Source organism: Scyliorhinus torazame, chromosome 9 (assembly GCF_047496885.1).
Source record: "Scyliorhinus torazame isolate Kashiwa2021f chromosome 9, sScyTor2.1, whole genome shotgun sequence".
In the NCBI taxonomy this organism is placed as follows: domain Eukaryota; kingdom Metazoa; phylum Chordata; class Chondrichthyes; order Carcharhiniformes; family Scyliorhinidae; genus Scyliorhinus; species Scyliorhinus torazame.
The window spans coordinates 99,394,030-99,420,379 of record NC_092715.1 but is presented as its reverse complement, the minus strand read 5'-3'; the positions used below and the strand labels follow the sequence as shown (position 1 = coordinate 99,420,379).

Here is a 26,350-nt window from a genome sequence, read left to right as displayed (position 1 = left end):
CCAGACACCCGATTTAATTTCCGGCCTTGGGTGACTGTCTGTGTGGAGTCTGCATGTTCTCCCCGTGTCTGCATGGATGCTCCGGTTACCTCCCATCATCCAAAGGTGTGCGGGTTAGGTGGATTGGACATGCTAAAATTGCCCCACAGGTGTCCAGAGATGTACAGGTTAGGAAGGGGTAGTGGGTCTCGGTAGGGTGCTCTTTCAGAGGGTTGGTACAGACGCGATGGGCTGAATGGCCTCCCTCTGCCCTGTAGGGATTCTACGAACAAATAAAACATTAAGCCTTCCACAACTGTTAGAAATTAGGGTGTCCAGGACTTTCAACAAGTTAAATTGCTCGGTCCTCATTTTAACCATCAATTATTTTTCTTCATGTCCGAAGGGTATTTGTATAGTCGAAGGATGAGAACCAACCAAAATTTTGAAGGTGTCAGGAAAATAGTTTGCGGCAGAACAATTTTAATGACAATTGTACTGTGACTTTATTCTGTGGTATAATTCTAGTTATGTGAGTAAAGTTAATAATCTGTCTCTTTTAAGTTTACAAGCAGCTTTGAGAGCAGACCTGAATGACTCAAATTGCTGGGAATGTTTAGGGGAGGCTTATCTCAGTAGAGGAGGTTACAATGCTGCCTTAAAGGCCTTCACAAAAGCCAGTGAACTGAATCCAAAATCCGTGTACAATATTTACAAGATAGCAGCCATCAAACAGATTCTTGGCAAGTACGCAGAGGCAAATACAGAGTATAAACAGATCATTCAAAATACAAAAAACTACGTCCCTGCCCTCAAAGGTAAGTTTTTTTTTTAATTCCTCCTCTTAAGTTATTCTTTGTAAGTACCTATTGTATGTTTCTATATATTGTACATTATATTTTTCACTGCTGGGGTGCACAAATAGGATGGAAAACACTTGAAAACTAATGATTGCATAATCATTTGTCAGTTGTCTCATTTATCCTTTCATTGCCATCAGACAATTTAGTTTAGACAAGGTGAAGTATAGATTATCATATCATAGAATTTACAGTGCAGAAGGAGGCCATTCGGCCTATCGAGTCTGCACCGGCTCTTGGAGAAGAGCACCCTACCCAAGGTCAACACCTCCACACCCTATCCCCATAACCCAGTAACCCCACCCAACACTAAGGGCAATTTTGGACATTAATTTATCATGGCCAATCCACCTAACCTGCACATCTTTGGACTGTGGGAGGAAACCGGAGCACCCGGAGGAAACCCACGCACACACGGGGAGGACGTGCAGACTCCGCACAGACAGTGACCCAAGCCGGAATCGAACCTGGGACCCTGGAGCTGTGAAGCAATTGTGCTATCCACAATGCTACCGTGCTGCCCATTTTAAGGACAGTGACTGATCAGTCGAGTGCTGGGACAGCCAAGTGATACCTCTTCCTATAATGCCCTGAAATGTTTCAGAATTTCTGACCATATTAACATGGCAGGATCTGGGTTTTTTTTAAATGTAAGGGTCAGTATTAACTTTTTATGCACCGACTGGTTGCCTGTACTTGCAGCAACGTTTTGACTGCGGTTTTCCACACTGACACTTACCTTGTTTGCATCAACTTGGTGAGCTGTGGGGGTGACAACTGAGCTTCTCCGTGTGAGAAGATTAGAGAATATAACTGGAACTGGAGTACTATGTAAATTGAGCTGTTATAAAACATTGAATATGATGACCGAAGAAGCAACAATGCAGTGTACTGAGTAGTGTTCCATCACTACTGATCTTGCTTTTCTTTGTCCAACTGGATTGAGTGAATTTTATTAACTGTTGATTAAGAAATTGATATAATGGCAATATTCTAATTATAAGTAAAGGCTATATTTTGTTCATTTGGAGCATCATTTGAACAAATGCTTTAATTATTACAAAGCACTGAATATGTCTCTAATGTAACTCGAGGAGCTCCCTTAGAGAGACAGGAGAAAGATCAAAATAAAATAGTCATAAAAATTACTATTCAGGCTGATGAAATGCTGTGGTGGGTCAGCATTGTGGTTATCTGTTTTTAATAAATGAACCTCCTCAAATCACATTATCACACTTTTCTAGGCCTAGGTGAGTGCTACTTAATGATGACACGAAATGCACTCAACGATTGTTTAGATGGAAGAGCTTTGGATTCAGCAGAAGAGGCACTTCAGTACTTAGCTAGGTGAGTAAAAATGCAGACTTATTTTCACCAAGTGATTAAACAAATACAACAATCTTTGGATTGCTCTTTGAATGATTGTTAGAAGCTGCCAAACACCTAAATCAATAGTTAAGAAATTTGGGCGGTGAGATAGCACAGTGGTTAGCATTGTTGCTTCACAGCACCTGGGACCCGAGTTCGATTCCCGGCTTGGTTCACTGTCTGCACGTTCTCCCCATGGCTGCGTGGGTTTCCTCCAGGTGCTCCGGTTTTCTCCCACAAGTCTCCAAAAGACGTGCTTGTTCGTTGAATTGGACATTCTGAATTCTCCCTCAGTCACTCGAACAGATGCCGGAGTGTAGCGACAAGGGGATTTCCACAGTAACTTCATTGCAAGCCTACTTGTGATACTAATAGAGGTTATTATTATTAACTGCGTTGTGTTCTGGATACTTTTGTTTACAAACTTTTTTTTTCTTTTGTATTTTCTGTAACAGCTGCAGTAAGTAGAATAGGGCAGCATGGTGGCACAGTGGTTAACACTGTTACTTCACAGTGCCAGGGACCTGGGTTCAATTATGGCCTTTGGTGTCTCTGTGTGGAGATTGCACGTTCTCCCCATGTCTGCGAGGGTTTCCTCCGGGTGCAAAGTCCAAAGATGTGCAGGTTAGGTGGATTGACCATGCTAAAAAATTGCCCTGGGTGTCCAGGGATGTGTAGGTTGGATGGCGTTATGGGGTCACAGAGATAGGGCAGGCAAGTGTGTCTCGGTGGAGCCTTCTTTTGGAGGGCAGGCACAGACTCAGTGAGCTAAATGGTCGACTCGTGAAGGCCAAATTTTACATCCCAGTTCGGGGCATAAACATTCATCAACACCACCGGCATCCCCTCCAATTTCCCACTCACCATAATGAACCTCTCCCCAGAGTCTGCCATTGTGTTTCCCACCTCAAAAGCTACCCGCTTATTTATCAAGACCGCCACGCCCCTCATCTTCAAATCCAATCCTGAATGAAAGACCTGCCTACCCACCCTTTCCTGAGCCTAGTTTGATCCCCAATTTTCAGGTGTGTTTCCTGCAAGAATGCCACATCCGTCTTTAAGCTCCTCAAATGCGCCAATACATGAGCCCTCTTCATCGGCCCATTCAACCCTCTCACATTTCATGTGATCAGCCTGGTCAGGGAACTCTCCGTTTCTCCCCTGCCAATCAACTATCGCCCCTCCTGGGCTAGCCTTCGGCCCATGTCCCGCATCCCATCAGGCCTGCCCTCGGATGTCCACCATCATCAACCCCCCCCTCATACTGTCAAGTGAGAGTACCTTTAAGAAATGGGTATGTATATAAATATCTGGAGTGAGAGTACCTTTAAGAAATGGGTGTTTACTACTGCAGTGATGTCAGAGAGTGGGTGGAGCTGGGCTGTCTGTCAGCTTTTTACTTTTGTTTTAGGCTGTTTGCTGCAGGGTGTGTTTTAGTTTCGTTTTTAGAGCTGGATAGCTGCAGTCACAGCCAGAAGGTGTATGAGTCTCTCTCTCTAATCTAAAAACTGTAAATCGATCCTTTGGTGATTTAAAACTAATAACTGCTCTCAGTAGTGAATTTAACCTGATGTGCTTCTGTTAAAGTTCTTTTTTAAGTCTTATGGATGATAAAAGGACAGCTTAAGGATTACTTAGTGTTGTATTCTTTGGGGGTTGTATTTGAATTAATGGTTGCTAAGATGTTCACTATGTTTTGAAAAGGTTAACTTGAGTTCATAGCAATAGCATTGTTTTGATTTAAAAAAAATACTTTTCCATTTCTGCTGTACCACACCTGTAGAGTGGGCCGTGTGCTCCCCATACCCCAATCTATTAAAAGTTGTGGGTCAGGTGAACTGCATGATACACTTTGGGGTTCTCTAAACCCTGGCCCATAACAATACCATATTTCAAAAGCCCCTCCCCTGTCAGCAGTTTCCCGCCCCTCCCTCAAAACACCACAGAACAACAATTCCAACCCCCATCAACACTCTAACCACCTGCTCATCCCCACTGCGCTTCCATGAACTAGCCCGCCCAGCTAACCTGGCAACCCCCCGCCATGGCGCTTAGCATCATAGATTATCATAGAATTTACAGTGCAGCAGGAGGCCATTCCGCCCATCGAGTCTGCACCGGCTCTTGGAAAGAGCACCCTACCCAAGGTCAACACTTTCACCCTATTCCCATAACCCAGTAAACCCGCACAAATTCTATGATCTATAAGACCCCCTCTCTCAGCTTCGCCAACATCTTGGCTACATACGAGCCAGTGTCCGCACCCTCGATGCCCTCTGGCAACCCCACAATCCTCAAGTTCTGTCTCCGGGAGCAGTTCTCCAGATCCCTCACCTTCTCCTTACGCCGCTTCTGGGTATCTCACATCAGCCCCCATCTCAGCTGCTAACGAAGTAAGCTGCTCCTCATGCTTCCCCGCCATTTCCTCCTTCTGGATCGCCCGGCTTTGAGACTCCAGCCTCAGCTCCACACGGTTGAACCAGCCTTGAGTGGATCCACTGACCTAGCCAGGTCCTCCAAAAACTCCTTTCCCTGCTGTGTGAACGTCTCGTTCAAGAAGTCCATCAGCTGCTCCATAAACCACTGAGATGTTCGGGCCGGTCCCTTACCCTCCGGCATCTTCCCCTGTGCCGCAGGCAAGGTTTCTTGCTCCGACAACTCCTTTCGCAGAAAACCACTTCTGGTTCCACCAATCCATCCACCAGTGAAATAAACTCTTCCTCCACCACTCCTCCACCTTTTTCCATTAAAACATTCGTCCATTAATTGGGGAAAAGGGCCCAAAACATTGCCACAAGCTGGAGCTGCGAAATGTGCGACCACTCATGCCATGGCCGCCACCGGAAGCATTAGACTTTTAATTCCAGATTTTTATTGAATTCAAATTTCACCATGTGCAGTGGCAAGATTCGAACCTGGGTCCCCAGAGCATTACCCTGGGTTTCTGGTTTACCAGTCCAGTGACAATACTACTAAGCCGCTGCCTCCCGATGCCCCATAATTAGCTGTTAAAATAATAACAGGACTAATAACACTCAGTTATTTTAATGCAAACACTGCAGCAAAATCAGACGAGTAAATGTGGGTTAAATGCTGGAACCCTAAAGTTGGTTTCCAAAATGCACCACTACATATTGATTTTGTGAAAACAGCTGCTCATTCTCTATTTCACCATTGAAATGCATTGAATGGAGTGAGGTTGCTGTACTTGTGTGGTAGAGGCAAACTAAACCCAACACAGTTGTGTCCATTTCAAAATATTTTTCTAATCATTTCTAATAATTACTGCCAAACAACCTATTTTAGACTTAAACTAATGCAAGTGTGGAGTCTCATTCTTTCATGTTTGAAGCGTCTGAAATTTTAAAACATGAAATTAATTTTGAATATTTCTTCTTTTGCCTCTTTCTCTCAATCAAATCTTTCTTCCCCTCTTTTCTTTCTGTGCCTGATTTGACATTGAATTCATGATTTTTTTATCTTGCACTATCTTCTCACTCCTTGTGTTGTTAAATTAACAATTCTTCAATGTAATTTGTTGATGCGTTTGCTTTACCCCTATAAATGTCCAGTTTCATTGCTGCAGCATTATCAACTTGCACTTTGTTTCAAATAATTTAACATTTTAATATTTTTATTGCCTTAAATCTCTAGCATATAGAGGATGTAACTAGCAGGGTGGATAAAGGGGAACCAGTGGATGTGGTATGCCTGTATTTCCAAAAGGCATTCAAGAAAGAGCTGTGCAAAAGGTTAATAGGCAAAATAAGGGCACGTGGAGTTGGGGTAGTATATTGTCTTGGATCCATAGCATTTCAGCAGTGCAGAAGGAGGCCATTTGGCCCATTGAATCTGCACCAACCCTCTGATTCAGCTCATTGGGTCTGCACCAACCCTCTTAGAGAGCACCCGAATCAGGGACCACTCCCCAACCCTATCCCCATAACGCCACCTAACCTGCACATCTTTGAGAACTAAGGGGAAATTGTAGCAAGGCCAACCCACCTAACCTGCTCAGCTTTGGACTGTGGGAGGAAACCAGAGCACTCGGAGGAAACCCATGCAGAAGAGCATCAACCAAGGTCGGAAGTTAACATGAGTTCCTGGGGCTGTGAGACAGCAATGCTAACCATTGGGTAACTGATAGAAAACAGAGTGGGTATAAACAAAGCTTTTTCAAGTTGGCTGGCAGTGAATAGTGGAGTGCCACAAAGATCAGTGCTGAGGCTTCAGCTGTTGACGATGTATACTAACAACGTGGATGGAGAGACAGAGTAATGTATCTAAGTTTGCTGATGTTGCCAAACTAGTTAGAATGGTAAGCTGTCGGGAGGGCACAGAAAAGCTGCAAAGAGATTTGGACATGTTAGGTGAGTGGGCATCAGGGTGACAAGAGTACAATATAGGGAAGTGTGAAGTTATTCACTTTAGCCAGAAGAATTCAAAAGCAGAATATTCTTTAACAGGTATGAATGTTGTAAGTGTTTTTGTTCAAAGAGACTTGGGTGTGCTTGTACAAGGAACACAAAGTTAGCTTGCAGGTGCAGCAAGCAATTAGGAAGGCAAATGGGATGTTGGCCTTTGTTACAAAGGGGTTGGAGTATGAGAATAAAGTAGCCTTGCTACAGTTGTACAGGTTTTCAGTGAGACAGCATCTGGAGTCCTGTGTGCAGTTTTAGTCTCCGCATTTAAGAAAGGATATACTTGTATTGGAGGTTTTTGTAAGGGCCACGAAGAATCCAGCACGAGTTTTAAGGATACAAAATAATAACGTTTATTTACTATAACAATATATACATAACAGTAGCAGTAACTTCCCTTGCTACCTTCTCCTTCCTGCTAGTTCCTGAACTGGCCAGCTTATTTATACTAGGAGTTTCTCCGCCCCCCTCATTGGGGAAGTTCATACTCCCATAGGATTGTGGGATAGTCATTAGTCCCCAGCCAATCGTAAGTAGGCAGGTTATAACATCCCTCCCCCCAAAGTCCAAGGAATCCACCGAAGACCCTGGCGAAGGAAGGCATCGAACTCGTTTGGCCGCAGGCCAGACGCCATTTGCACGCGGCGCTGGATCAGGTGGCGTATAACGAGACGGAGACCGGCGCTTCCGTGATGAACGGCGCGGTTGTACATCCACGGCCTGTGGACCCGAGGATTCCCCCTCTGATTTATCCTGTGTCTCCATCTCGGAGTCAGAGTCTGCTGCCTCCGTCATGTCAGCGTCTCTATCTCCATTCGGTCCCGTAACGACCTGCGCAGGCTTCGAGTGAGGCACCAGTGGAAGATTTTGAGGACTACCTTCCCTTGTCTCTGGTCTTTGCGGCTGTTGAACTGAGCTCCAAGGGTGGGGAATCTTTTGAGGGGATGATCTTCTGGACCGGACGTGGTCTACATGTTTTCGCTGGAGACGACCCTGGGCTTGCACTTGGTAAGATATAGGGCCCGTTTGGCGAAAGATTACACCAGGAACCCATTGGGCACCGCCAGCAAAATTCCGTACGAATACTGGGTCACCGGGCGCAAACTGCCGAATCGGACGATGCCGAGACAATCCCATCCTCGTCGCCAGTTTTGTAAGGGCCACGAAGAATCCAGCACGAGTTTTAAGGATACAAAATAATAACGTTTATTTACTATAACAATATATACATAACAGTAGCAGTAACTTCCCTTGCTACCTTCTGCTTCCTGCTGGTTCCTGAACTGGCCAGCTTATTTATACTAGGAGTTTCTCCGCCCCCCTCATTGGGGAAGTTCATACTCCCATAGGATTGTGGGATAGTCATTAGTCCCCAGCCAATCGTAAGTAGGCAGGTTATAACAGAGGTGATGCAGTAAAGGTTCACCAAATTGGTCTTTGGATTGAAGGGGTTGCCCCAAGATGAGCGGCTGAATAAATCGGGCTTATGTTTTCTGGAGTTTATAAGGTTGAGAGGCAATTTCATTGAAACCTAGAAAATTCTGAAGGAGTTTCAGATTGTTTCCGTTGGTCGGGGAGTGTAAAACAAGGAGACAGTCTGAAGACAAGGAGCTGATCTTCTAGGACTGTGATGAGACGTTTCACCTGAAGGGTTATGAATCTTTAGGACTCTATCCCAGATGATTGTAAATGCTCCATCGCTGAATACATTTAAAGCTGGGATAGACAGAATTTTGGTGTCTCAGAGAATTAAGGGATATGGGAATGGGCATGAAAGTCCACTGAGTTGTAGCCCAAGATCAGGCATGATCTAATTGAATGGGAGAGCATGCTCAATGGGCCTGTGGTCTACTCCTATTTATTACGTTCTTAACTTTGAACTCAAAGAAAGTCATGCAATGTTGGTCTGAGGAATCGGATGATCTCATTTGAGTCAGTGGACTGGTCAGTATTTAAAAACTCTGTGACCAGTGACCAGCCTGAATGAGTACACCACTACAGTAACTGACTTCATTAGTAAGTGTGTAGAAGATTGTGCCCCAAAGAAGCAAATCCGCGTGTTTCCCAACCGGAAACCCTGGATGAACAGAGATATCCACTGATGCTGAAGTCTGTAGGTCTGAGGCGTTCAAGTCAGGCGACCCTCCCCTATACAGGAAAGCCAGATATGATCTAAGGAGATCCATCAAAAGATGCCAAAAGACAGTACCGGACCAAGTTCAAGTTCCAGGCTAGCCAAATGTACCCCCCCCCCCCCCCGACTATGGCAAGGTCTGCAAAACATAACGGGCTACAAGATGAAGGCATGTAAAATCACCGGCACTAACGCACACCTCCCTGATGAGCTCAATGCATTCTATGCCCGCTTTGAGCAAGAGATCAGCGAGAGTGAGCCCTCCACCCCGGAAGCCTCAGATAAACTTGGATCTGAGGTCACCATTGCAGATGTCAGAGCAACCTTCTTGAAGGTCAACCCACGGAAAGCCACTGGCCCAGATGGGGTACCCGGACAAGCACTCTGGCCTTGCACAGATCAGCTGGCGGGGGTATTCGCAGACATCTTGAACCCATCTTTATAACAATCTGAGGTCCCTATCTGCTTCAAGAAGACGACCATCATCCCTGTACCCCACCATCCCTGTACCAAAGAAAAGCCAAGCAGCGTGCCTTAATGACTATCGTCCAGTGGCTCTGACATCCATCATTATGAAGTGCTTTGAAAGGTTAGTCATGGCACGAATCAACTCCAGCCTCCCGGATTGCCTTGGTCCACTACAGTTTGCCGACCACTGCAACAGATCCACAGCAGATGCCATCTCCCTGGCCCTGCACTCAACCCTGGAACATCTAGATAATAAAGACACCTATGCCAGACTCCTTTTTATTGACTACAGCTCAGCCTTCAACACCATTATTCCTATGAAACTCATCTCCAAACTCCGTGGCCTGGGCCTCGGCTCCTCCCTCTACGACTGGATCTTGATCTTCCAAACCCACAGGCCACAATCAGTAAGAATAGGCAACAACACCTCCTCCACGGTCATCCTCAACACCGGTGTCCCACAAGGCTGTGTCCTCAGCCCCCTACTATACTCGTACACCTATGACTGTGTGGCAGAATTCCCCTCCAACTCGATTTTCAAATTTGCTCATCTCAAACAATGATGAGACAGAGTACAGGAATGAGATAGAGAATCTGGTGAACTGGTGCAGGACTGCAGGAAACGACAAAAGGTTGTGAATATAGCCCAATCCATCATGCAAACCAGCGTCCCATCCATTGACTCTACAATTCCCACTGCCTCGGAAAGGCAGCCAGCATAATTAAAGACCCCACGCACCCCGGACACACACTCTTCCACCACCTTCCGTTCGGAAAGAGATACAAAAGTTTGAGGTCACGTACCAACTGACTCAAGAACAGCAAGAACAGCTCTTCTCTGCTGCCATCAGACTTTTGAATGGACCTACCTCGTATTAAATTGATATTTTCTCTACACCTTAGCTATGTCTGTAGTCTCTCCTTTCCCTATGCACGGTATGCGTTATCTGTATAGCATGCAAGAAACAATACTTTTCACTCTATACTAATGCATGTGACAATAATAAATCAAATCAAAATTTTGATAAAGGCAGCTATTTGTAATTGATGCTGTGCTTTCAATACCTACATTTATGATTTCACCTCTGAATTTATTACAGAGCTGTACTGTGTCGTCCGGATGTATCATGTCTTTGGAAGCTAATTGGAGACACGTGTACCACACTCTATGCTTTGTCACCAACAAAAGTTAACATCAAAGTCTCTGCCGTTCTTATTGGACAGAATGAAAAGAGTAACGTGCAGTCTTTAAACAAAAATGAGCTACTTCACCTAGGAGGAAGGTAAATTACTTTCAATCAAAAAGTGATATATTTTAATATATTAAGAACAGTTGCCACTTTTTAAAACCCTCCCTATAACTATAAGCTTATTATTTTGTGCTCAACTTCAAGTCCATAATCTTAGTTACTTTTGTTGACTATTTTAAAATCATTCTCAAGAGAAATCGTAAGAACCTTTTTTTGTGACTCACTGCTTCCAAAACCCTCTTGTTATACCCCTTTTATCTTCCGCTCCAGTGTTAATCACAAAGAGCTAAAGAACATAACCTCTAAGATTGAGAGCATTGCAGCAACTGTCTCTTCTAGTTCGTTAAATTCCTCTCCCTTTCTGTCCTAGATGTTTGACATCATCGTCCTCCAATTCTTACAAACATTTCAGGTCTTGTCCCCAACAGTTTGCAGGTATATCTTTTCTCTTTCAAAAGACACATTGCTTGGGACTACGGCACTGAGGAATCCCAGCCCTGATCACTGTCCGTGTGGAGTTTGCAAATTCTCCCCATGTCGGCGTGGGTTTCACCTCCACAACCCAAAGATGTGCAAGTTAGATAGATTGGCCACGCTAAATTGCCCCTTAATTAGAAAAAAACTAATTGGGTACTCTGAATTTTTTTTTAAAAAGACACATTGCTTTCTTCCTTAATTTCCTCCATCTGAATCCTGGTCACTTATTTATTTCTGTCCCTGTACAGTCTAGTATTTTGAAGAGTCTGTTTTCTTCAGGTTGGCAGGCAAAACCATAACACAGCCATGGGCTGCCTTTAAAGAGGAGATGGTCCAGGTAGTGTTGTGGTTTATTCCCGTAAGGGACAAAGATAGGGAAAGCAAAGTCAGAATTCATTGGATGACTGAAGATGCAGAGACTAAGATAAAGCAGAAAATGGGTACATATGTTAGATATGAGGTTGATAATACATGAGAACCAGACTGAATGTAGCAAGTTCAGAGGGAAGGAAAATGGAAAGAAGAGGTGCATGGATATTATATATGAAGAGACTGGCAGCGAACATAAACATAACATAAACATAAAGATATAAGTCTTCTATAGCCATATAAATAGTAAAAGGATAGTAGAAAACGGGTAGATCAGATGAGGGACCAAAAGGGGATTTATATATCCAGGCAGAGGGCATGGCTGAGGTTCTAAATGGGTACTTTGCAGTTGGCATTACCATGGAAAAAGGCTCTGCCAAAGTAATAGTGAAACTTGATAAAGAGGAGGTATTGGAAAGCCCAGTTGTAATAAAGTTAATCTGATACGAATACCAATGATACTGCCATAATTTTCCAATCCTCTTTAGATACATGGGTGGTATCAGAGGACTGGAGAATTACATCTGAGGAGAAAAGATTTGTAAGGCAACACAGAAAGTGAGGGGGAGTGGGACTAGACTATTTGCACTTGTAGAGTGCTCACAGGCATGAACATGATAGGATGAATGGCCCCGTGTTGTAACCATTGTCTGATTCCTACTTATGTTTGTGGTATGGGAAAGGGGCGTTATTTTCATAACTGCAACTTATTTTCTCCTAGGTGCTATGGGCGCGCTCTTACATTGATGTCAACATCTGCGAATCTGTGGTGTGACCTTGGCATGAACTACTACCGACAGGCGCAGCAGCACCTGGTTACTGCAGGAGAAGTGAATATAGTGCCTGAGTTACTAGAAAAGGCACTTCAGGTATATGATTAATTTTTTATAAAAAAACAGAAGTGTTTTACTTACCTTCCAGAGAATGTAAGTTTACCATTTTGTAAATGAAAATTTGATGCAGTTTATTTTGTTTTTTGATTTTTGTTTTTTGCATGAAGTTGAATTGTGCACTATGATGGCTACCATACTGTCAGCGCTCATTCTGTTTTGGTTTCTTCTTCAACCTTGAGAAATATATAATCTTCGGTAATTACATCCCATTTCCTCAATATAAACTTGTGCTTCATTTTATTGCTTCTCAAATGTTTAAATCAAAAACAAATTGCTGAATTAGATTTTTAAAAATTCATTCATGGAATGTGGGCATCACCTGTTAGGCCAGAGTTTATTGTCCATCCCTAATTGTCTTTGAGAGATAGTGGGGGGTTGCCTTCTTGAACTACTGCAGTTCATGTGGTGTAGTTACACCCACAGTGCTGCTAGGGAGGGAGCTCCAGGATTTTGACCCAGCACAGTGAAGAAATTATGATATATTTCCACGGTAGGATGGTGAGTGACTTGGAGGGAAACTTGCAAGTCGTGATGTTCCCATGCATCTGCTGCTCTTGTCCTTCCAGATTATAGTGGTCATGTGTCCGAAAGGTACTCTCTGAGGAGCCTTGGTGAGTTCCTGAAGTACATGTTGTAGATGGTACACACTGCTGCCATTATATATTGGTAGTGAAGGGAGTAAATGTTGGTGCATGAGGTGTCTGGATGGTGTTGAGTTTCTTGTATGTTGTTGGAGCTGCAGTCATCCATGCAGGTGGAGAGTATTCCATCACATTTGTGACTTGTGCCTTGTAGATGGTGGACATACTTTGTGGAGTAAGAAGTCTTACAACACCAGGTTAAAGTCCAACAGGTTTGTTTCAAACACTAGCTTTCGGAGCACTGCTCCTTCCTCGGGTGAATCACCTGAGGAAGGAGCAGTGCTCCGAAAGCTAATGTTTGAAACAAACCTGTTGGACTTTAACCTGGTGTTGTAAGACCTCTTACTGTGCTCACCCCAGTCCAACGCTGGCATCTCCACATCATACTTTTTGGAGTAAGGAGGTGTGTTACTTGCTGCAGGGTTTGTAACCTCTGACTTTCTGTTGTAGCCCCAGTGCTTATGTGACTGGTGCAGTTCAGTTTGTGGTCAATGCTAACTCTCAGATTTTGATAATGGGGAAATAGTATGGTAATGCCATTGAATGTCAGTGGGTGATGATTAGATTCTTTCTTGTTGGAGATAGTCAGAGTCTGGCACTTGTGTGCTGCAAAGTTTACTTGCTGCCTGTCAGTCCAAGCTTAGACACTGTCTAGGTGCTTGGACATGGACTGTTCAGTATCTCAGGAGTCGTAAATGGTGCTGAACATTGTGCAATCATCAGCGAACTTTCCCACTTCTGGCTTTATGATGGATGGAAGGTTATTGATGAAGCAGCTGAAGATGGTTGGGCCTAGGACACCACCCTGTGGAACTCCAGAATGAGCTTTGACAAAGAGTAACCTGGGCTCGTAACGTTAGCTCTCTCCCTACAGATGCTGCCAGATCTGCTAAGATTTTCCAGCATTTTCTCTTTGGTTTCAGATTCCAGCATCTGAAATAATTTGCTTTTATCCAGAATGAATGTCCTGGAACTGATATGATAGAGCTTGAATAACCACAACCATGTTCCATTTTGCTAGATATGACTCCAATCAGTTATAACCAGCAAAAAAAGGTTTCCCCCTGATTCCCATTGACTCCAGTTTTGCTGAAGCTCCTTAATGCCACACTTGGCCAAATGCTGGCCAATGTCAAGGGCAATCACTCTCATCTCACCTCACGTAAATGTTTGAGGGATCTGTCATTTTCCACTGTATAGTTTCTAACGTGTTTTAATAGATCAATTTCTCTAGGCGCCCAACAGAATAGTCTTCAATTCAATCCTGCACTTATCAAAATGCTTAATTTCAGTCTTACATAGAACATAGAACATACAGTGCAGAAGGAGGACATTCGGCCCATCGAGTCTGCACCGACCCTCATAAACCCTCACTTCCACCCTATCCCCGTAACCCAATAACGCCTCCTAACCTTTTTGGACACAAAGGGCAATTTAGCATGGCCAATTTAGCATGTCTTTGGACTGTGGGAGGAAACCGGAGCACCCGGAGGAAACCCACGCAGACACGGGGAGAACGTGCAGACTCCGCACAAACAATGACCCAGCGGGGAATCGAGCCTGGGACCCTGGTACTGTGAAGCCACAGTGCTAGCCACTTGTGCTACCGTTAGCATTCTTTCCAATGGCGATATATTCTGCCTGTTTTGCAATCACTGCTTGAAATATCTTATTTTACATTGGATAAATAACTTTGAATTTTCTCATGCTTTCCACCAAGGTAGTATTTAATCTGGTCAGAATCCAATCAAATTCTTCACTGCAAATTCTATGATTCTGAAATAGCACACAAGATCATAGAATTTTAAGCATAAGTGAATTATTCCTGTAACTAGGCTCATGTTATCTGCAATCTTTAACGTTAATTCAACAGTGCCTTTACCCAAATCAGTCCCCACCCACACAACTGGTCATGCCCCCAAATAGAAAAGAAGAATATGCAGTTACATCCCCAGTAGAAACTCCAGGCCGGCATTGCTGCAAATATTCCTAATTTTGTTTGAACATCATGGATTAGAACACTGGGCAAGAGCACATCTAATTCATGGATCCCATATGACTTTTTGTTAAGTTCAATTAATATACAGATAGTCAAGCAGACTATTAAGTACATGTGATCCTCTCACATTTTTACTCTGCTGTGTACTCAATCAAGCTTTAAGTCCCAAGTGCAATTAGAGGGAAATCAGCCCCAGGTGTTAACTTGAGAATCAATTTTAAAATTACTACAATTTGTAAAATGCAATGTAATTTTAAATGTATTTTTATTCAACAGTGCCTTAAAAAATCTGTGATGTTGGACAGCAAAAATCATCTGTACTGGAATGCACTTGGAGTTATTGCCAGTTACAAAGGTACTGTCATTTCAAATATAGCGTTTGGTCTGGAGGTAAAAACTGACCATGCAAACCTATCATAAAGTTGTGTTCAGTTTTCTCTTGATAAGGCTAATTTTTTTAAGCCATTGATTTAGACTAGCTTTTAGCCTAGCCTAGTAAATAAGAAAAACAGCAAATAAGTTAAATAACTTATATTAGGGACATAATTTCCCAAAAAATAGACACAGTGGGTGGGAAAAGTGGTGAGGAAGCTGCCAATCCCAAAGGCAGCTTTCACTGACACATTGTTTGGCTCATAATTTTTCAAATTAGCATTCTTGAAAAAATGAAGGGGTCGGTCCCACAACATCACACTGGCAGAACCAAATACAATAAATTAAAAAGAGAACCAACAACCCTCCTTTGAACGCCTCTGGCGGATCTGCTCGCCAGCTGCGTGCTCTGACAGACCTGTTGTCATTCAGTAGAAAATCTAATGGGGTGACAGTGAGGGGTGGGGTGGAGGAGGATATTTAAATGTATTCAAATGAGGATCCCGATGTTTAACATCGGGCTTCCCATTGCGTTTTGGGACTCTCATGGATTTCCCGCTCACGCTGCCGATCCGGAAAATCCCCCCCTGCGTGATGCATTCATATAATTAAATATACAGTAATCATATAGTGTATTTTATTTATTTTCCATATTGTCCTGATGCAGGTATTGAAAATTATGCCCTTGCACAGCATGCATTTATCAAATCTGTTCAGGTTGAACAAAATGTAAGTAAATTCACAACTTTCTTTTATACATTTTCCAGTAAATACATTTTACTCAAATATTTTGATTTAGAATGTAGGTCACATGATGTAATCTTTGTAAAAGCATAAGATACTGTTTGCACAATTGCAGTTTGAGTTAAGATTTAAATTATTATCTTCAAATGAAAAGTAAACTTTTTTCACTGTTTCTAATACCATGTGTTTCAAAAGCTGTAACAATACTGCTTAATCATTGACTTTTCAAGTGTGACGATCTCTTGTACTAGAATGTAGTGGCCTGGACCAACTTGGGGGCAACTTATTTGAAGAACAAAAGTATTGAGGTAAATATTGCGAACGCTAGTGATTAAACAACAGTAAAATATATAGTCAAGATAGTTGGAATTACTTGTGGTTTTGTAATTATTTAAGGTCTGTTCATAGTATCTCTGATATAACATCTTATAACAATTGATCTATTAATATTTTCTCAGATGTGGGAGTATCTGTGGGAGGTCCTTGGGCGGTTTGGGTTTGGGCAGAATTTGTGAACTGGGTCACAGGCACCGGTGCCGAGTATGCGGACGAACCGAGTGAGTTTGGATTATTTTAGGCTGCACCGGGGGATGAGACAGGATGTCCACTCTCCCCACTGTGTTTGCCTTGGCTATAGAGCCACTGGCAATGGCGTTGAGAGCATCACGGACTGGCGGGGGAAAGTACCGTAGGGGTGGGGTTGGAGCACAAGGTGTTATGTGCGGACGGCCTACTTTTTATATTTCTGACCCACTCGTATCAGTGGGGGGGGGGGGGGGGGGGGGGGGGGGGGGGGGGAGGTTTCAGTATTTGGGAATCCAGATGGCGTGGGAGCAGCTACGAAAGCTGAATTTGGCTCGGCTAGTGGAGCAGATAGAACTTACAGTGCAGAAGGAGGCCATTCGGCCCATCGAGTTTGCACCGACCCACTTAAGCCCTCACTTCAACCCTATCCCCGTAACCCAATAACCCCATCTAACCTTTTTGGACACTAAGGGCAATTTAGCATGGCCAATCCACCTAACCTGCACATCTTTGGACTGTGAGAGGAAACCGGAGCACCCGGAGGAAACCCACGCAGACACTGGGAGAACGTGCAGACTCCGCACAGACAGTGACCCAACGGGGAATCAAACCTGGGACCCTGGTGCTGTGATGCCACAGTGCTATCCACTTGTGCTACCGTGCTGCCCACCCGAGTGAAGGAGGACTGGAGAAGGTGGGATATTCTCCCGTTATCACTGGCGGGGAGGGTGCAGACGGTAAAGATGACGGTTCTCCGAGGTTCTTTGTATTTCAGTGCCTGCCTATTTTTATCCCGAAGGCTTTTTTTTTTAAAGAGGGTGAACACTGTGATCTCTGGGTTCGTATGGGTGGGTAAAACTCCGCGGGTAAAGAAGGTGCTGCTGGGATGTGTTGGGAGGGGTGCTGGCTCTACCGGATTTTAGGAACTACTATTGGGAGGTTAATAGCAATGATGATGAAGTGGGTAGTGGGGGGGCGGGTCGGTGTGGGAGCGGCATCGTTTAGGGGCACTGGTTACGACACCTCTGCAGTTCTCACCGGCTCGGTACTCCACAAGTCCGGTGGTAGTGGCGGCTTTGAGGGTGTGGGGACAGTGGCGGAAGCACATGGGAATGGAGGGGGCGTCGGTATGGACTGTGGCACTAACTGTGGCAGTCACCGGTTTACACCTGGAGGCTGGATGGGGGGTTTCGGAGGTGGCAGCGGGTTGGGATCGAGCGGTTAGGAGACCTGTTTATTGACTGCAGTTTTCTGGACTTGGAGGAGGAGTTTGGGCTGCCCGGTAGGAATGGGTTCTGCTACCTGCAGGTGAGGGACTTTGCACGGAGGCAGGTTTCGGTCTTTCTGCACATATCGCCCCAGGGGATACAGGACAAGGTGGTGTCGAGAACAGGAGCGGGGGAGCGGTAGGTCTTGGAAAATTATAAAGAACTCATGGAATGGGAGGGAACCCCGATAGGGGAGGTAAGGCGAAAATGGGAGGAAGAGTTGGGCAAGGAATTAGAGGCGGGATTGTGGGAGGACGCGTTGTGTAGGGTTAACGTGTCCTCATCGTGTGCCAGGCTTAGCCTGATACAATTCAAGGTGGTCCACAGGGCGCATATGACTGTGGCCCGTATGAGCAGGTTCTTTGAAGGCGTGGAGGTTAGGTGTGGGCGGTGTGCGGGAGGGCCCGCGAATCATGTCCACATGTTTTGGGCATGTCCGTAGCTCAGGAGATTCTGGCAAGGATTTACTGATGTCATGTCCACGGTATTGAAGGTACGGGTGATTTTGAGTCCAGAGGTGGCGATTTTTGGTGTGTCGGAAGGTCAGGGAATCCAGGGGGCGAGAGAGGCTGATGTTTTGGCCTTTGCCTCCCTGGTAGCCTGGAGACGGATCTTATTGGCGTGGAGGGACTCGGAACGCCTGAAATCGGGGGTATGGTTTAGTGACATGACTGTATTTCTCAGGCTTGAGAAGATCAAGTTCACCCTGAGAGGATCAATGCTAGGATTCGCCCGGTGGTGGCAGGCATTTATCGACGTCTCTGGGGAAAATTAAGCTGTCAGCAGCTACAAAGAGGGGGCGGGATTAAGGGAGAGAGGGAGGTAGGGGGTTTGGTTTAGGCGGGAACTAGTTAGTGGGGGGAGGGGAACTGGGGCACTGTATGTAAGCCACGTTGGCTGGGTGTGGTTGTTGGTTGGGTGGGTGTTAGAACATAGAACAGTACAGCACAGAACAGACCCTGCGGCCCTCGTTGTTGTGCCGAGCTTTGTCCGAAACGAAGATCAAGCTATCCCGCTCCCTGTCATTCTGGTGTGCTCCATGTGCCTATCCAATAACCGCTTGAAAGTTCCTAAAGTGTCCGACTCTACTATCACAGCAGGCAGTCCATTCCACACTCTAAATACTCTCTGAGTAAAGCACCTACCTCGGACATCCCTCCTATATCTCCCACCCCGAACCTTATAGTCATGCCCCCTTGTAACAGCTACATCCACCCGAGGAAATAGTCTCTGAACGTCCACTCTATCCCCCTCATTATCTTATAAACCTCTATTAAATCGCCTCTCATCCTCCTTCGCTCCAATGAGAAAAGCCCTAGCTCCCTCAACCTTTCCTCATAAGATCTACCCTCCAATCCAGGCAGCATCCTGGTAACTCTCTGCACCCTTTCCAATGCTTCCACATCCTATAATTAGGTGACCAGAACTGCACACAATTCTCCAAATGTGGTCTCATTCGTTCGCCATTTTGAATCGGGAGTTGGCCATTTTAAATGGCTACACCTTATCAAACGCCTTACTGAAATCCGTGTATACGACATCAACTGCTCTACCTACACACTTAGTTACCTCCTCAAAGAATTCAATCAAATTTGTGATTTACTTTGTTATTTTTCCTCTTGAAAATTGTTAAAAATTTATAAATGTTTCAATAAAATATTTTCAAAAAACGTTTTTTTAAATTTCTCAGATTAATGCTAGTTTTTAGTGTTATCATCCACTACTTGTGATTTTTGTATCTTTTTAATTTAGCTTGCCCATGAAGCCTTTAAAGTTGCCCAATCTTTGGAACCCTCTTATGTTATATGCTGGATTGGACAGGTAAATTATTTATACTGTTTTTACTATTTTATATTAATCAAAGTAAGTGGAATATATTTTTCAGATTGTATCGACTGGTATATCTGGACAGATTAGAAATTTGGCTATGTTATAGTACTGATAATGTCACCCATTTCCTTGAGGGACATCTTATTGTACAAAAACCTTTCCACATTCTCTGATCAAATTTTAAGCATTAAAAATCATCTATAGACTTGTCATACTTGTACAATGAAACTGAAGAATTGAAAGAGATCTGTGATGCTACAAATTGAAAGAAATGGACCCGTAAATAGGTTTAATGGATGGCAAACCATATTCTTAACCTACCTTTGAGCACCTGTCTGCTTCTTCACTATTTCACTAATTTCCACATGGGTCACCATCACCGGTTCCTCTCCTTTGTTATCTTCCAGAATTATTTTCTAATATATTGGTACCGAATTTGTCCAGTTTATGATTATTGCATGTATGTATTGCTATGGCGGTCTCAATTTCCAATAATTTAAACTTGCAGGCACTTATTGCCGAATCTGTTGGCAGCTATGAGACGATGGATTTGTTTAGACATACCACTGAGCTTGGTGTTAATGTAAGTACTGTTCTTTTATTCTGGCAAAAATAAATAAGTCTAATCTATTCAACTATGAAGTCAAGTTGATTATCCTGAAAAGACACTAACTGAATAGATTGCGAGCAAAGATACCTCAGAATTTCTTGGATCTGTGACCATTACAATAAATTAAGCCTTACATATTCAGCCAAAATCTGCTATTAAAATAATGGTAAAGCTAATGGCATTTATGCATAACTTCAAGTGAGCATTCAAACGGTTAAATGCAAATATCCAAATGTTGGTGTCCGAGTTGCATCACTTTGCAAAAATAGCATTTTGGTGTCTGCCACACCATTGACATGTTTTGAATATCATGATGTTGCTGTGTTTACTTTGTAGACATGAATAAAAAATTCTGCAGATATTTAGGCCTAGTATTTAGTATAAGTTCCCTTTCACTGATGTAATAATCATTCATTACTGCCAATCAACCTCAGGCACCAATCATTAACTATTATAAGTTTGAAGGCTCGTTCCTTTCTGATTAAAACATTTCAGGGAGTGTCAATATTTCTCTCTTCCTTTTTGCCTTTTAAAAAAAAAAAAAATTTAGAATACCCAATTATTATTTTTTTCCCAATTAAGGGGCAATTTAGCATGGCCAATCCACCTAACTTGCACATCTTTGGGTTGTGGGGGTGAAACCCACGCAGAAAAGGGGGGAATGTGCAAACTCCACACGGACAGTGACCCAGGACCGGGATTCGAACCCGGGTCCTCAGCGCCATAGGCTACAGTGCTAACCACCTTGCCACCTGCCGCCCCTACCTTTATAAAAAAAAATCTCTTGTAATTCAATATATATTTCTCTGCCTTTATTTCTGCTAATTTGACATTTATTGTTCCCCTGTAAATTCACACTCCTTCCCAGTCTTAGACTTAGTTCCTCCAATCCTGTGCATGACAATGGGCTCCTTCTCAGTACTTTGTGTTTATTCCTCAATCCATAAATTTAATTGATTACAACCTATTCTTTGCTATGCGAGATGCCCTGTTTTATTCACTGCTTTGTTAGCAGCTCACACTTTTGAGCAGGTGATGCCAAGCTAATCGCAGACTCCTTCCGATGCCTTGCTACATCAATTTCTGATCTATGAGTTATTCTGTGTGCACATATCAACTGAGTCATTCTTGATGCTCGTTTGTTTGCTAATTCAAGTTAAATTAAGGGGCTGGTTTAGCACAGTGGCTTGTAATGAAATGAAATGAAATGAAATGAAACTGGCCTGCCTTGGTCTGCTTTAAAAGCCAGCTATTTAGCCCTGTGCTTGTAATGCAGGACAATGCTAGCAGCGCGGGTTCAATTCCTGTACCAGCCTACCCGAACAGGCGCCGGAATGTGGCGACTAGGGGCTTTTCACAGTAACTTCACTGAAGCCTACTTGTGACAATAAGCGATTATTATTATTATTATTATTATTATTATTATTATTATTATTATTATATTTGTGGCCAAGCAAGCAGAAAGAAATGTTTGCATTTTGTTTGAATTTATTAAACCTGAGTTTATTTTAAATTAGAAAAAAATATTTATTTATACAGACTGAAGGAGCTAAAGGTTATGCACACTGGGTGTGTACAACACTGCAAGATAAATCGAACAGAAATTCAGAACTGTATAAGTACAATATTGTACAAATGAATGCAATAGCTGCTGCACAAGTTGCCATGAGCAAGTACACAGGTATGGAAAAATCTGTTTGACAAGCTGATACACTTAATATTTAATTGTCAAATTTATTCACGAATACAAGTTAGATATGCTGAGATATTTTATATTACCTTAGCAATATTCAATAATGACGAGGTCTGCTACAAAATTGACACACTAACAAAATATCACAATATTGTTGAGTTTGAGAACTAGTGGTAGATTGATCAATATTTCTTAATGCTTATATTTACATAGAACATTCTGGGATGTGGGGGGCGTGGGGGGGGGGGGGGCGGGTGGCAGTTGGCTGACGGTGACTGGAAGCAGTTCTCAGTCCCATTTGTGGGTTGGGTGCGCATTGGCACTGGGAATTTGGTGGAGGAATTGAGTACCCCTCATGATGGACATGACTGATGTGAAGTTGAGTGGGGTGTGCCGTGAGAGATCCCCGGTCCAGATAGTGACGCCGAATGTGTGGGTCTTGGGAGGACCGATAAAGTGGATGAGAGTTTTTGGTCAACTTGAAGGCTTGAGGGCTGATGTGGTGTTTCTGCAGGAGACCCAGGAGACCAGGTACGGCTTTGTAAGGGCTGGGTAAGCCAGGTGTTCCACTCGGGCTTTCACAGGAGGGCCCGGAGGGTAGCAATACTGATTAATAAAAGAGTGTGGTTTCAGATGGAGAAGGGGGTGGCAGATAAGTGATAGTTAGGGGTACTTTGGAGGGAAGGTCGATAGTGGAGGTTAGCGTGTATGCCCTAATTGGGATGATGTGGGTTTCAGGAAGTGGCCATTCCTGAATTGGATACATATCAGTTGATTTTGGCAGAAGGAGGCTTTAATACAGTCTTGGATCTGAAAGGGGGTCGTTCTAAGCTGAGGTCTTTGACCCCCTTCGGGGGGAGCGAAGGTGTTGCCAGCGTTTATGAAGGCGATGGGAGCAGACCTGAAGAGTTCTTGAATGCAGGGGTCAGAAAATGTTCATTCTTCTCCCTGGCACATAACGTAAACTCTCAGATAGATTTTATAATTATGTGGAGGTCCTTGTTGGCTGGCTGAGGAGAGCGGAATACTCGGTGATTGTCATTTCTGACGATGTCCCGCATCTGGTGGCTGTGATCTTGGAGGGGAGCCGGTGTGAAGTTTGAATGTGGGGTTCGGCGTGAAGGTGGCAAGGGTAATTGACGAGTATGTGGGGTTTAATAAAAATGGTGAGGTTTTGCCATTGATGTTGTGGGAGGCTTTGAAAGCAATGGTGAGAGGGGAGATAAATGCGCAAAGAGCACAGGTTGATAAAGAGGCAAGGGAGGAGCACCAACGGTTGGTAAATGAAATTCTGGCGGTTGATGACAAGCATGCGGAAGATCACACACCAGAACTTTTGGCCAGTAGGAAGGAACTGCAGTCACCGTTTGATCTGTGTCCACAAGTACATGCCAGTTGAGGGGAGAGGGCCAGTCGCTTATTGGCTGGGCAGCCTAGGCAGCAGGTGGCTTCCAAGGAGATTGTTCAGGTGCGGGGTGGGAGAGGGGGGCTGCTGACGGCACTAGAGAAGGTGATTAGGGCATTTGAAGAGTGTTATCAAAAGTTGTACAGGTAGGAACTGCTGGGGGTAAGTCGGATATGGTGGATATTTTGGAGGGATTGGAGTGCCCCATGATGGAAGAGGAGGACATGGTGAGGCTGGAGGAGCCACTAGGGATTAAGGAAGTTCGGACGGCTATCGGGAAAATGCAGACAGGCAAGGCACCTGGGCCAGATGGGTTCGCGGTGGAAATTTATAAGAAGTTTGTGGACCAGCTGGTACTGCTGTTGGTAGAGATGTTTGAAGATGTGATAGCAAGGGGGTCACTCCCAGAGATAATGAGGCAGGCATCCATTTCGCTTCTATTAACAAGAGATAAGGACCTATTGAGTGCAGCCGTATTGGCTGTTATGTCAGCTAAATATGAATGCCACGATTCTTGCTAAGGTGTCGATGCTCAGGTTGGAGGAGTGTCTTCCGCAGGTTGCTGGTGAGGACCGGACGGGATTTGTAAAGGGTTGGCGGCTGTCCTCGAATGTGCAGCACCTGTTGAACGTGGTGCTTTCCCCATCGGAAGGGGGGAAAGCAGGAGGTTATTGTGGCACTGGATGCAGAGAAGGCTTTCAGTAGTGTGGTATGGAGTTATTTGTTGCTTTGCCAAATTTGGTTTATTACTATTGGGCTGTGAATGCCGAGAAGGTGCTGGGCTGGTAAGGGAATCAGAAGGCAATTTGGGCAAAGGCAGAGTCAAGTTCATGGAGTGGTCGGGATTGCGGGCGCTGGTAACGGTTTCACTTCCGTTCTCCCCAGGGAAACACTCAGGCAATCCGGTGGTGGTGGCTGCACTGAAGATATGGAGACAATTTCAGCAGCATTTATAGATGGGGCATAGGTGAAGCTGACGCTGATCTGTGCAAATCACCTGTTTGAACCAACTATATTAGATGCTAGGTCCGGGGTTGGGAGGACAAGGGATGGTAGGAATGAGGGATTTGTTTCTGGAGGGGCGGTTCGCGAGGTTGGAAGAGTTGACAGAGAAGTTTGCGATCCCACAATCAAAAACTTTCCGATAAATGCAGGTGCGGGATTATACAAGGAAAGTCTTTCTGACGTTTTCAGTAATGCCGCCCTCCTTGCTATTAGAGTTTTGTCGGTGGCGGGTATGGAGGAGGGGGAGGTACCTCCGTGATCTATGGAAGGATTCTGGAGGATGATATGGTATTGCTGGAGGGGGTTAAGGCCAAGTGGGAGGAGTTGGGAATGGCTCTGGAGGAGGAGGTGTAGTGTGAGACGTTGTACAGAGTGAACGACACAACTTTGTGTGCGGGATTAGGGTTAATATATTTTAACGGTGGTCATAGGGCATATCTCACGAGGTCGAGGATGAGCCGGTTGTTTGCGGGAGTGGAGGACAAGTGTGAAACCTTCTTTGCTTTCACCTCCGGTGGTGCAGTCTCTGACTTCCTCGATGGAATATGTACAAAAGTGGAGATTGGAAGCAAGTTGCCTTTCAGCCAGGGTTTTCCTCCCCTCCTGGCCTGGTGTATGGATAGGGAGGAGGGAGATGTGTGTGTGTGTTGCGGGGAGTGGGGGTTTGTGTGTAGGGAGAAGAGGAGGGTGTGTGTGTGCCTGTGGAGGAAGTGTGTCTGTGGGGAAGAAAGGGTGTGTGTGTTCCCGCATCGAACTCTGTGCTTGTTTGCCTCACACACTTTTACTCTTGCACGCTCTCTTGCTCACTCTCGCCCGCTCTCTTGCTCACTCTCGCCCGCTCTCTTGCTCGCTCACGCATATTCGCTCTCGCACGCTCTCTTGCTCGCTCTCGCACGCTCTCTTGCTCGCTCTCGCACGCTCTCTTGCTCGCTCTCGCACGCTCTCTTGCTCGCTCTCGCACGCTCTCTTGCTCGCTCTCGCACGCTCTCTTGCTCGCTCTCGCACGCTCTCTTGCTCACTCTTGCACGTTCTCTTGCTCACTCTCGCACGCTCTCGCTCACACACGCTCTCTTGCTCACACTCGCACGCTCTCTTGCTCACTCTCGCACGCTCTTGCTCACTCTCGCACGCTGTCTTGCTCACTCTCGCACGCTCTCTTGCTCACTCTCGCACGCTCTCTTGCTCACGCACGCTCTCTTGCTCACTCTCGCATTCTCTCTTGCTCACTCTTGCACGTTCTCTTGCTCACTCTTGCACGTTCTCTTGCTCACTCTCGCACGCTCTCTTGCTCACATGCATGCTCTCTTGCTCACTCTCGCACGCTCTCTTGCCCACTCTCGTACGCTCTCTTGCTCACTCTTGCATTTCTCTCTTGCTCACTCTTGCACGCTCTTTTGCTCACACGCATGCTCTCTTGCTCACACTCACACACTCTCTTGCTCACACTCGCACGCGCTCTTGCTCACTCTCGCACGCTCTCTTGCCCACTCTCGTACGCTCTCTTGCTCACTCTCGTACGCTCTCTTGCTCACTCTCGCACGCTCTCTCGCTCACTCTCGCACGCTCTCTCGCTCACTCTCGCACGCTCTCTTGCTCACTCTCGCACGCTCTCTTGCTCACTCTCGCACGCTCTCTTGCTCACTCTCGCACGCTCTCCTGCTCACTCGTATGCTCTCCTGCTCACTCGTATGCTCTCCTGCTCACTCGCACGCTCTCTTGCTCACTCGCACGCTCTCTTGCTCACTCTCGCACGCTCTCATGCTCACGCACGCTCTCTTGCTCACGCACGCTCTCTTGCTCACTCTCGCATTCTCTCTTGCTCACTCTCGCATTCTCTCTTGCTCACTCTTGCACGTTCTCTTGCTCACTCTTGCACGTTCTCTTGCTCACTCTCGCACGCTCTCTTGCTCACATGCATGCTCTCTTGCTCACTCTCGCACGCTCTCTTGTCCACTCTCGTACGCTCTCTTGCTCACTCTTGCACGTTCTCTTGCTCACTCTTGCACGTTCTCTTGCTCACTCTCGCACGCTCTCTTGCT

General features: G+C 44.9%; 1 protein-coding gene across 6 annotated transcripts in view; it reads left to right on the top strand.

The window, feature by feature from the left end:
- The window catches only part of skic3 (SKI3 subunit of superkiller complex), a 165,551-nt gene that overhangs the window by 93,909 nt on the left and 45,292 nt on the right, over positions 1–26,350 (top strand). For all 6 annotated transcript variants that reach the window (XM_072516311.1, XM_072516309.1, XM_072516310.1 and 3 more), the window contains 10 exons: positions 544–797; positions 2,084–2,186; positions 10,331–10,513; positions 12,048–12,195; positions 15,136–15,214; positions 15,899–15,960; positions 16,227–16,283; positions 19,521–19,589; positions 20,107–20,181; positions 21,748–21,889. In XM_072516311.1, the coding sequence (XP_072372412.1) occupies positions 544–797; positions 2,084–2,186; positions 10,331–10,513; positions 12,048–12,195; positions 15,136–15,214; positions 15,899–15,960; positions 16,227–16,283; positions 19,521–19,589; positions 20,107–20,181; positions 21,748–21,889 (1,172 nt within the window). The remainder of the gene's footprint in view (positions 1–543; positions 798–2,083; positions 2,187–10,330; positions 10,514–12,047; positions 12,196–15,135; positions 15,215–15,898; positions 15,961–16,226; positions 16,284–19,520; positions 19,590–20,106; positions 20,182–21,747; positions 21,890–26,350) is intronic.